This window comes from Falco cherrug, chromosome 7 (assembly GCF_023634085.1).
Source record: "Falco cherrug isolate bFalChe1 chromosome 7, bFalChe1.pri, whole genome shotgun sequence".
In the NCBI taxonomy this organism is placed as follows: domain Eukaryota; kingdom Metazoa; phylum Chordata; class Aves; order Falconiformes; family Falconidae; genus Falco; species Falco cherrug.
In genome coordinates, this window is record NC_073703.1 from 22,254,600 (window position 1) to 22,267,099 (window position 12,500).

General features: G+C 42.5%; 1 protein-coding gene across 4 annotated transcripts in view; it reads left to right on the forward strand.

Annotated features, from left to right (window-relative positions):
- TLN2 (talin 2) overlaps positions 1 to 12,500 on the forward strand; it is a 203,880-nt gene that overhangs the window by 78,366 nt on the left and 113,014 nt on the right. For 3 of the 4 annotated variants that reach the window (XM_055715245.1, XM_055715244.1, XM_055715247.1), the window contains one exon: positions 8,625 to 8,795. In XM_055715245.1, coding sequence (XP_055571220.1) covers positions 8,660 to 8,795 — 136 coding nt within the window. In that variant the 5' untranslated portion in view covers positions 8,625 to 8,659. Of the gene's footprint in view, positions 1 to 4,662; positions 4,680 to 8,624; positions 8,796 to 12,500 lie in introns of those variants that run through there. The other variant, XM_055715246.1, reaches the window with a different exon arrangement.

The window sequence follows — 12,500 nt, forward strand, 5'->3', positions numbered from 1 at the left end:
CCACTAAAGAAGTATTTGGTATTTTGGAGTAGAATTAGGCGTTCAGCAGTGGGGAAAACAGACAACGTAATGTGTCCTGATTTCCTGATGCCCTGGGACAGCAGTTGGGTGGGGGGAGTACTGAAAAGAATAGAGAACTTCTGTCCCACTGGATTTTCTTACAAAGTTAATCTAGTATAAAAATACGTAACTTTGCCTATACTAACATGTACACATGCAGGCTCTTAGACTGCGACAGTCTCATGACCTAGATTTGTGTTTGCTCAAGCCTGAATGAACCAGTTAAGAAATATCTCCAGGGAGACAGACCTCTACTAAATCATCGCAGAGCTTTGCTTTTAACCATAGCACCGGCAGTGGCAACTTTCCTTTAGCTGGTTGGGCGTAGTCCGTGGTTGACAGTGTCAGTGTTAGCTGTTCCGCGTTTGCCTAGTTTAGCAATGCAGATATTTTTGGATTGTGTTCTACTTCAAACACTGTATTGGCAAGGGTGTGAAATGGAAGGCAAAGAAGTGTTCATATCCTCATAGCATTAAGCAGAGAGAATATTAAGCTGAGACTCTGCGTTCTCTGCTTAGCAGTGCAGCTCAAAGTACACAGATAATGTCATGGCCCCATCAGCTGTCAGACGTCGCAGACGTTGGGGTAGGAGTGTACAGGGTAAGCCAGGTGGGTATGTGAGTGATCAAGGAGGTCAGTGTTCACTAACCGGTCTCCCCTCTAAATCTCATTTCTCCTATGTATCTGATAAGCCATTCTGCTGTTTTACTGTATACTTTTAGCTTGATGATAGTTGATTCCTGTTGGAATTATGTCATGCAGACTTGTCCTTGTCAATATTTGAAGACACAGCCTTTTAGCCTGGGTTACATGTCTCTTGAAAGCCCTTGTAAAATCCTTCTCAAGATAACTGTCTCTTGTACAGCAGCTGATGAGGCAGTTGTAATGTCAATGCCACCTTCCCAGTCTAGCAGAGCTGGACTCTCAGGTACGATATAATTTCTTGGGGAAACTTTTCTGGAGTCTTTGTAATTGCCATTTTATTGTGCTAGTTAATCTGAGCAAGGTATAGTGGAACAGACATGTTCTGTACGTTACCCAAGACTCACATCCATAGTATTGATTTGACTGTAAACTTTTAAAGTAGCGCAGAGTTGGATCCCTCACTGATTCAGAACCCACCCAGTGAGCCTTGCAAAAGTCACACAAGCTTTTTAACTAGGGCAAACCTGAACATTATCAGTACGGGTGTCATCCACCTTAACGCTTTTAACACAGACAAATTCAGAAAGAGCAGACAACTCATTATTCCATACTGTTACAGAAGGCTTTGTAAGGAGCTGGTTAGGAAAGCCATTTGTGGGAGCAGCAGAGTAGTTTAGCACCAACCAAGGGATTCTCAGATTCCTTGGTGGTGCTGTTTAGTTTCCTGTAGATTCTCCTCACGGTCAGAAGACCGAGAAGTTTCCCCCTAGAGCAGAAGCCTACAGCTTGGGTCACTCATATCCCTCTTTGTAATGTGGGTGAGGTACTTGCTGGACAAAAAATACCCAGTGAGGTACCTCTCTGAAGCGTGGAACAAATAGAACAGGCTGGCCTTGATTTCTGGAGTGACTGGGGTAAAACCGTGAGCAAATTTTGATACATTAAAACTTCCTTTGGTCTAGAAATATTTTCTGCAAGAGATGAATGGTGTTGAGTTTTTTTCTTAAATTGGCTTGCAAATGACTGGACAGGCTGCTCCGTAGGACCTTGAACATTTCCGTGAACTCTTTTTGTGCACAGGCTAAGAAGAAAGTGTGTGTACTGTACAAAGGAGGAAGACATTATGGAGAAAAGGGACTATAGATACCAGTTTCACTTTTTTTTATTGTTAACGAAAATACTTTGGCCGTGGAGTAGCACAAACAAATTAGTAGTGATACAGCAGCAGTGCATATCTATTACTGTGGTGAAAGTGATTTGGGAAATCTTTGGTGCGTCATCATGAGTTTAAAAAAGTCCACCAACTTCAGCACTGTTAAAAGCCAACTATTGAGAATATTTTAGTGTTATCTCATACTGCAAGTAATGGTAGTTGATGTTTCTAGGAAATCTGTACTTTTGTCATTGTCTTTTGATGCTGTGTTGCTTAATTAATTGGTAGGCAGACTGAGCCAGCAACTACACGAAGTGTTGTAAAATGTCAGATCTAGTCATCCAGATTTAGTAACAATGCATGGACATAATATGGCAGCCAGAATTAGATGGTGCATTTTCTGTAAACTGCTTTTTAGTAGTTTTCATACAAACTACTCCAGTAAATACAAAGGACCTAAGCATTTGTCAGGATGTGCCAATCCTTCATGTGCTGAATTTTCTGCATTCAGGAAGAATTTCAGGAGGAGGGAGAGAGGTACTGTTGATGCTAGTCACCTGTTGGGAGGGGAATAGAAAGAAGACCTGGGGGGAACCTGAAAGAAGTAAGTTTCTTATCCCACAGGTTCATTTTCCTGTTATTTATAGGGGGTGGGGGGTGTTGCACTAGGAGCCTGAATAAAGAACATCTGTAACCATGCAGATTTATACATACTTACAGCCGAGTACCACTGAGTACTGCAGCACTACAGGTTTGGCATTACTGAACCATGACGTTAATTTTTGCCCATATAGTTAAAGTTCCAGATGCACTTTTCTGGTTTTATTATTTACTGATTTTACTCAATAGTATAGTTACTCCAACAGTATTGGTATTGCCTCAGTTCAAATGCTAGCTAGGTTGCCTGTGCCATGTGGTACAGAATGTGGTGCTTCTGCTGAACAGAGCATGGGGCCATTAATCATTCTTGAATGTTTATCTGAAAAATAAATTTCCTGCTGACTGTGTGGTTATATTGATGTCCTTCAACAGGGGACAGCCAAGCTGTATGGAAGAAGGAAGTGGGAGAGTAAATCTGTGCAAAAACTATTCACTTCTTACTGTGGTAGCACCGATAGTGTGTAGAAAATACTGTTCGAACTGTTGAAGGAAAAGGTGCAGGAGGAAATGAGTACGTTACTCAGATCTGGAGGTTCTGCTAAGTGTTGGTTGGTTCTGTTTTGCTCCTCTTGAATGATACCAGGAGGAAAAGCAATTTTAAATGAACTCCCAGTGGAAATTAAGGGTGGATGTCCTTTGACATGGACCTTTTTCCTGTTACTTTGGGGATATTTCTCAAACAAATATATTTATGGTTTTGATTTATTAGTTTATGATTTGCTGTCCATAGTTACCTTTGATTTCTGGCCTGTTTTGTTTCAAACAAATTAATGGAATTTTACAGATTTATTTTATTTCAAGGAAAATAGAATGTTCAGATCTATAAATATTTCTAACTTATTTCAGCAAAGAACATTTTTTTTTTTCTATTTAATGTTCAAACTGTTTCACTGAAAATGCCTGCTTTACAAGAGGTAAAGAGATGTTTAGTTTTGTAGATATTGGTCTCTAGAATGTCAAAATTTCTTTTAATGAAGAGAATTTATGGAAGAACAATAGTTTAACTGTTCATTGAGTATGTATGTGCTTCTAAGCCCATAGCTATTGTAATTTAGCAGTAACAACATCCTGGCTCTAGTTGCTGTGAGTGTGTCTACACAGGGAGCTTTTGGGCAGGATACAGGAACGTCAGCTGAGCTGAAGTAAGGCAGTGCAAATGGGAGCACAGGTGCTGCTGCGAGCTTTATCCTCCCAAGGGACGGTGGCCAGAGGCTGGAACAGTGACTGTTCTTTACCAAGTGTTGCTCCTGCTGCTCTGCTGGAGAGTACCTACTGCCTTGGGTGTCCTGGCAAATCATGTGTATGATCACTCCATAACTAATTCTGTCAAAAAATAAGGGAATGATTCTTCAAAAAATGTAATGGTCAAAACACCCCCACCCTCCAAAAAAAAAGTGTCAGAATTGGTTGAGAAAGTGATTATGCAAACAGAAACACTGGCAGTTGTGGGAGGGATGTTAACTTCTGGAGCTGAAGGGGAGCCGGTTGTTGCTGTGGTTATGCTGTTGCTGAACTGCAGGCAGAATGGCAGGCGTTCCTCCAAGTTGGACTTAATTTACTCTGAAGAACCTTAATATTGCCTCATGTTTACATCTTACTTTTCAGCACTTGATAATATCTTGGGGTTTATACGTTTGAAATGTTTTTGCTTGTTTGCTTTGTTGGCAAGGTATCTCCTTGAGCACAGACCTGCTCATTGTAATTCAAGCACTGGTTATAGACTTGGTTTGTTGGGATTGCCGAGTACCTGGGCAGCATGATGGGTCAACTTGATGTCTTGACGTACACACTCTTGATACACACCTGCAGGCACTGGGTGATCTCACTGATGACCTGTGTGGTTGTTTTTAAAAGCTTAGAGGTACTGCTACCTTCCCCTGTCAGATCCATAATTTGTTACTTCAGTCTGTAGCCTTGCCAGGATAGACCAGTCACAGTCCGATTTAGAAATTACCTACTTCGTTACTCGCAGAGCATTAGACTTAGTACCAGGCAAACCATTTCTTCCAAAACCCTCTTAATTTCCAGGAACCCCTTGACTTTTGGTCAGCCATTCCAGAGACTGAGTGATACTGGGGAGCAAAAAGAGTCCATTGCCTGCACAGAAAAATATTTAAATGTGGTGTGAATCAATGCATAGAAGACAAAGGGAATATGGAAGGTATTTTTTCCTTTTTTCTCTGTGATCTCGGCCCTTTTTCCTGACCAAGTTCTTAGTTCTTTTGAGAAAAAACAGCTGTCTTATTTTGGCTGTTACCCAGGGGATGGAAACTGCTTATCCTGGTTATTACTGAAAGCCAAGTGGGAAGGTTTAAAGCCTGAGGGTAATCTGGGGGAGGCAGATGAAAACCCTTCTCTGATGTTTGAGAACATGGTGTTGGAGGGAGCTGATAACTCATGGGCTTTTTTCATAAGCTCATATTTGAATAAAGCATCCTTTGGTGTCTATGAAACCAAGAGTGCTGAGTTGAAGACCAGACCGCTGATTTATTTAAGTCCTTCCTCCTTTAAAGAGTTGAATTTGCCCCTGAAAAGAAGGAGACACAATTGGGAGGACACAGTAACAGGTTCCCAATTTGTAAAAAATGTATTAGAGATGACAAGGATCAATTTTCCATGTCTGTTTATGTAGGGAAGGAAAAAAGGTTCTTTTGCAGAGTGGAAGACCTAGGTTGAAAACTTGGGTGGGTAGGAGGGAACCACTGGAAATGTAGAAGTAGTAAAAAGAAAAAAATGGAGCAGCTTCCCTGGGGATGTTGTGGACTCCATTTCAGTGGAGCCTTGTCAGAATGGATTGAATGACCATCTGGCTGGGACAGCGCAGGGATGCCTCACTGCAACGCAAGGGGCTGGGCTAGACTGTCTCTTGAGGTTCCTTCTGACACGGTTTTATGGTTTCTGTGGTGCATGATCACAAAGTGAAAATATTAACAAGTGGAAAAACTACTTAATGTATTTCAAAAGAACTTTTTGCCCCTAAATTTTAAGAAATGGGGCCTCTGCTTGTTTTTAAATTTCTCAAGTGTGTGCCACAATGCTGCACTGGCCAAGCTGCTTTCAAGTTCTGACTTTGTTCTGGATCTTAAAGGTGAGATCAGGTTTACCTGAATGCTCTGGTTTGCTAAATTTCTTCTAACCTAGTAAAAGCAGCAGTACAAACTGCAAAATCACATAATTTTATCAAATTTTATATATTACAAAATTTACAAAATAATATAAAATTACAAAATAATTTTATCAGAGTATTTTAATACACATTTTATTTTTCCAATTAAAGTTTCATGGTCAGTCTTCATGAGCAGTTTTTTCTTTGCCCCTTTTTCTACATTCATAAAGGGAGGTTAGACACTGGACTGAATTAGGATGTTCCTTGATATTAAGTTAGTGCCCTTTTTTAAAATCCATTTTTGAGTGTTACTTATAAGAGTCAATTAAAAGATTAAGTAGATTTTTCTGTTTGCAAGTAACTGTATCTATATCTATTTTCATGCCATAACCTTGTGACTCTTCACCTTAAAAGAGGATGTTATTTTCTGAAATATTGAAAGGTTTGGTTATAAGTAGGAAGTATAATATTACATCACCATAACTTACACGGGACCCACTGCCGTCAGTGTTGGTAATACAGGATTTGTATGGCATTAAATTTTCAAGTCAGGTGCTAATTTATGACTGTTCAGTCACTTGTCTAGTATGCCATACCAGAAAGCAGTCATACGTTTCATTACACACACAGGTTTTTCAGGTGGACCGTGTTTTCTACCTTAAAACGTTTCGTTTGGTCTTTCTGAAGGTGCTGCAGTTGTGCCTGTGGCAACTGTATTATGTTCACTTTGCTTTCATGTCAGAGAATACAGATTCAATCATCTGTATTATACCTTCATATGTCAGCAGAAAAGAGGAGGCATCTTTTAATGCCTCTGCTCAAGTTACTTTTTGAAAAGATGGTGGTGGTTATATTTTTTCTGAATGACCAAAGTCATTCATGCCAAAGGTTAAAACTGAAGCTTGTTCATGGGAAAGTGAATAGAAGGTCAGTATCCATTTTTCCTCTTAATAGACAAGATAGACGAAGTCTGAAGATGTGATGTGTGTGGCTTGCAAGTGTTACCTTAAGGTGCAATAGGAAGCAAAGAGGAGAGGAAAGCTTTTTCTAGAATTTACCTGGTCACTGGTTTCACTTTGTATCATTTCTTCCTTTTAAGAGGAGTAGAGAATAGGGGAGAGCGGGAGTTCAGAGGGTTGTGTTACAATGGCCCTGCTTCAACACGCTGAGCAGACGGGGAGGGAGCAGGAGTTGTGTCTCACCTTACCACACTGGAAGGTGACAGCCAGGTTCCAGAGGTCACCTCTGAATTAGAACTGCCTTCTGAGCAGCTTGGTCACACTTGTCTAAGCTGATCTGTCTCTTTTCCAGCTGGTTGTTGTGCCACCTTTTTTTTTTTTTTTTTTTTTTTGACAATGCATATAAGCCCACATGAACATAGTTATTCTTCTGAGGACCATTCTGGATGGTGAAAAACTGTTCCAGTCTCTGGTTTCTTTGGATATTTTTGTTTTTGTAATGCTCTGAGGTTTGCTTATGTATAAATTATAGAAGTGCTAAACTGAACTCTATTATGGTGAATCTCTGTGTAATACTGCAGAGATTTATTTTTTGTCTTTCGTTTATTTTGTGCTGCTGCTGCTGCTATACTGAGCAATTACTTCTGAAGCATAAAGTCCTTTTGGATGGGTTTTATGAACTAGTATTTGGTAGTAGGGGTAGATCTTCATGTGTGTATCAGACCTCTGCCTAGAATGAGTGGTTGCAAATACAGGTTGTTTTGTTATCGGACACTGATAGATTAGGAAAGCACTGAGGTGTGTATATTAACATTCCAGGTATGGTTTTTGCTCATTCACCCCTTTGCCTTTGTCGGATAGTCTTATCATATTTCATACTGGTAGTGAGTGGTCTTGGAACTACTGAAAAAAAACCCTGAAGTAGGATGATTTGCTTTTGAGAGGCAGATGGATGGGCTGCCGCAAAAATCTGAGGGAGGATATCTTAGAGCCAAAGCTGTTCCTAAACGTTATCAGTAGAGAAATGATTTGTTTGCTGTCTGTGCCTTGGAGAAGGGATGCAGTCACTGAGCTCATTGCATCTATGTGTTGATGAAATGTAAATGGTGGCTCCTTCCTATTCCTTAAAGTCATTTTTGCCAAGCAGTACTGAGTATCTGGGATGCACAACTGGGGTTTAAATTTTTGTTTTAACTATTGGAATTTGTCCTGCTCAAATGATTGTCAGCGCTGGTAGTCCACAGAATCTCACATCCTCCTATTTAAAATAGGCATACATGAATTTATGCCGAAAGGATTTGGGGATTCTAGTAGATTCTGTATTTATGCAGAAAGGACTTCAGTTCTGAGAAGTTCTTGGAGATCACTGTGGAAAGTCTAACGATGGAAGAGCGGTTTGGAGTGTTATGACAGCAAGGGGAGACACTTGAGACAAAACCCAGGCTATCTACAAAAAGAAAACAAAAAGCATCTGTAGCTTCCTGTTTCTGTAGACAAATGCTGTCATATTCAGTGAAGGTTCTGAAACAGATTGAAAAATAACTCATTCTTGGAGCTCTGGGTAGCTGCGCAACAGAATAAAAACATGTATCAGGTCTGTGAGGAGACTTGAAAAAAACCAGCGTGGTATTGCACAATTTAGAATCTTCAGCTTTCCTTGAAGCAGTTACTTAAAGCTGTTAGTTACCAGCTAATCTAATTGTCTAATAATAAAAGATGTGAGAGAAAAATAATTTTCTGTCAGTAGTAAATATGTTGGCAATATACCTAATAATTGTATTGTTTTCCTATGCACCATTTTGACATACCTTAGACAAAGTTTAAGTATGTGTACACGTTTTGAAAATGAATTTTCAATCTACCAAGAAAATAGGTGTTTTGGATAGTTTCTAGCTTGATGATGCTAATGAGACTTTATATAAAACTGCATTTGAATACCTATAATTCTACTGAACTAAATTTATGTTTTTTAATGAAAGTTAAGCTTATTAAAGCATTAAATGGAAAATTCTCAGCAGTAATGCCATCACTGCTTTTTCAGATAATTTAGGAGGAACTTGCAAGTGACTTGACACCATGGTAGCGCTCTCTTTGAAGATCTGTGTCCGTCAGTGCAATGTAGTGAAGACGATGCAGTTTGAACCATCTACTGCAGTGTATGACGCCTGTAGAGTCATTCGTGAACGAGTGCCAGAGGCTCAGACAGGGCAAGGTGAGTTCCTCTGTTTGTCCTTAGTCAATTCATTGGCTGAATTGAAAATAAACATAGAGCCATGTTTTTTTGTTGGTTTTTGTTTGGTTTTGTTGTTGGGTTTTTTTACACTGTCCTGTTCCTCCATTTGTCTTTCAGGTTGGAGGTTTTGGGGTTTTGTATAAATCATAAGGCTCTGGAGTGAAATGCACAAAGTGCAAACAGGTTTTTAAGTGACAGAAAGTATCTGGATTCTTTTTCTTCCTTCCATACTGACAGAGGTTTTACTACAAAGTACGCCTTTTTGTGGAATTTTGACTTCTTAAATAAACTGCTTGTTTGTCTGAAAGACCATTTTTCCCTGCTTGGAGAGCAATTTTTTGTGGTACCGTCTTTAAAGCAATGTTTGTGGCAATGCTTTCTAGGAAAACCTGGGCAGACTTGCTTTGTGCCACAGCAAAGGAAGCGGATTACAGAATGGCTTGACATTTCCAAAATGTGCAAAGGGAAATGTTTGAAACCAGTTAATAGCTAAAAGCATCACCATGCTGTGCATACCATAGTCAAAATGCTGCTATGTGTTAAACGAATTTAACTGTCTGTATTTATTGAGCAAATCGGATGAATGCAGACTGAGATACATCTTTATTTGGACAAAAGCTGAGGTTTAAATAGACTCAAAGTTGTCAAAAAATTCAGATTCTTCAGAACCCTTTGCTGCTGTACTGTTTATAATGCCACTGGAATGTAATTCTTAAAGCAGATTGTTTATTAAGTTTTATGCATAGCTCTGAACCTTTAGAGCTTTTTGGAAGATCTTGTCTGAACTGTTAGAGAAACTTACTGGTAATGGACAATATTACTGTCACTTAAAAATGCTTTTCTTGTGCAGTAGTCCTTAGGAATCAAGTTATGGAGCTTTGATTTTCAGATACAATCTGTGCATTTTTACCATACTGATTTCTCAAGGCAGTGATTTTGAACAGCTCTTGGAATCAGAGACATTGAGTAATGAATATCCCTGAACATAATGAACCTCATAGAAAAGCCTAGGAACTCTCCTCAGGTTATACAGTGGGGCTTTTCCTTTATCTGTGATTGCAGTGCAGTTGCGAACTTCAAACAACTTCATGAAGCTGAGCGATGAACAGAAATAAGGTTACTAACATATCCTTTCCCCTTTCTTGTGGCTGTTAAAAATGTGTGTGCTTGCCTTTTAGTTCAGAAGACTCGCAGTGGTGCAGTACAGACCGATCAAACTAGTGCCTGCACAACAGCAAATGCACTTGTCCTGCATTATGACTGTCAACTGTGCACATTTCACTTCTCCAGCAAGCTTGCATGCTGGCACAAAGGTGGCCGTAATATTAACATGAAAGTTGCACAGCTACTACTATTTCATTACTAGGGTGCATTCCCCAGAAATTAGTATCGGAGTACCCTGTACTTCCATGGTAATTCTGTGCTCTGTGCAAGGCACTTTGTATGCTTCTAAAGTTCACAACCTATTTATAGGCACACATTCGAAAATTTTACATAACCAATTCTGTACTGAATTTGTGTCATAAACATCTCTGTACATATGTATCGCTTAGCTTTTCAGGGGAATTTTTCATTAAGGTTGGCAGGAAAAGTTTTTCTTCTTACTCAGTTTTGGAAAGATTCTTCCTTTGAAATTGTGCATCTGTAAGTCAGTTACATTTATATTAATTAAGTGTCAGGTCTTTTATATACTTGCATGAGTAACATGTGTTTAATGTAAATGCTGTTAAATGTAAATTGTTGCTATGCATGACATTTAAAGATGAAACATTGCCCCAAAACCGCAGCTATTTTTACCTGACTGTCTGATCAGAGGGTCTGAACACATGGTGAAAGTAAACAAGGTACCCTGCACAGAGCTATTGTAACAGGCTGTGTGCATGCAGCTGGCCAGCTCGTATGGAAAAAGCCCTTACCATAAACTGTACAACTGTGATTAGAGCAGGCTCAGCTGGTCAACGGTAGTTTAGGCTGTTTGTGATAGTCAAGTGTACTCTGTGACAATTCTACATGTGTATGGATGGACCTTCAGCTGACAGTCTGGTCAACGTGGAGTTTGGTCTTCGAAGCCTAAGCCTGGGTTCGTTCTTCTGTGACAATGAAAGTTTTAACATTTGCTTGTGATTCTGAAAGACTCAATTGACATGTGTTTAGTCTGCAGTAGATGCAAATTTTTCCCGAGATTGTTTTTATGGGTGTAATTCTACAATCATAGAATCATTGAGGTTGGAAAAGGCCTTTCAGATCACCAAGTCCAACCGTTAACCCAGAACTGCCAAGTCCACAACTAAATCATGTCCCTAAGCACCACAGCTCTGTGTTTTTCAAGCACTTCCAGGGACAGTGATCCCACCACCTCCCAGGGCAGCCTGTGCCGGTGCTTGACCGCCCTCTCAGTGAGGAAATTTTTCCTATTACCCCATCTAACACAGGATTCGAGGGGCAGCCTCACCAGTGCTGAGTACAGGGTGCCGGTCGCTGCCCCGGCCCTGCTGGCCACGCTGCCTCTGATACGAGCCAGGATGCCACTGGCCTCCTTGGCCACCTGGGCACTCTGTGGCTCACGCTCAGCCGCCATCCCCCGGGCCCTTTCCCCCCGGGCAGTTCCCAGCCCCCTGCCCCCGCCCGCAGCTGCCTGGGGTCACTGTGCCCCACGGGCCGGGCACTGAGCCGGGGTGACCCTCACACAACTGGCCTCGGCCCATGGGCCCGGCCTGCCCAGCCCCCCCACAGAGCCCCCTGCCCCCCAGCAGGGCAGCGCTGCACCCAGCTGGGTGTCGCCTGCAGGCTGGCCAGGGTGCACTCGATCCCCTCACCCAGATCCTCGATAAAGATCCTAAACCAGACTGCCCCCAGCACGGAGCCCTGGGGACGCCCCGTGTGCCCGGCCGCTGGCGGGAGGTAACTCTGTTCCCCACCCGCTCTGGGCTCGGCCATTGCGGCCGGCGCGTTACCCGTCTGGGCCCGGCGCGTTACCCGTCTGGGCCGGTGCATTACCTGTCTGGGCCAGCACATTACCCAGCTGGCCAGTGCGTTATCCGGCCAGTTTGTTGCCCAGCACAGGACACACTGGCCCAGCCACGAGCAGCTGGTTTCTCCAGGAGATGCTGCGGCAGACGGTGCCAAAGGCTTTGCTGAGGTCCAGGCAGCACCACCCGCGGCCTTTCCCCGTCCGCTGGGCGCGCCATGTTGTTGCAGAAGGAGCTCAGGCCCGTCAGGCAGGACCTGCCTGGCATAACCCCGTGCGGGCTGGGCCCGATCCCCGGCGGTCCCGCACGTGGCTTGCGCCGGCACTCGGGGGGAGCTGCTCCATGGCCTTCCCCAGCACCGAGGCCGGGCCCACGGGCCTGTAGTTCCCCGGATCCTCCTTCCTGCCCTTCCTGCAGATGGGCGTCACGTTGTCTGTGGGGGCCGCCCCGGCTGGCCAGGGCTGCTGGTAAACAAGGGCGAGTGGCTGGGCGAGCTGCTGCGCCAGCTCCCTCGGGACCCCTGGGTGGGTCCCATCCGTCCCCGCAGGCGCGTGCGTGTCTCGGTGGAGCAGCAGGTCAGTAACTGTTCCCTCCTGGACTGTGGGCACTTTGTCCTGCTCCTCATAGAGAAGCCTTGTATATTTTAAATGCCTAAGCCTGAAGCATCTACCAAAAAGGTTCCGAAGTTTAGCATAAATTCAATATGTGAAGGATT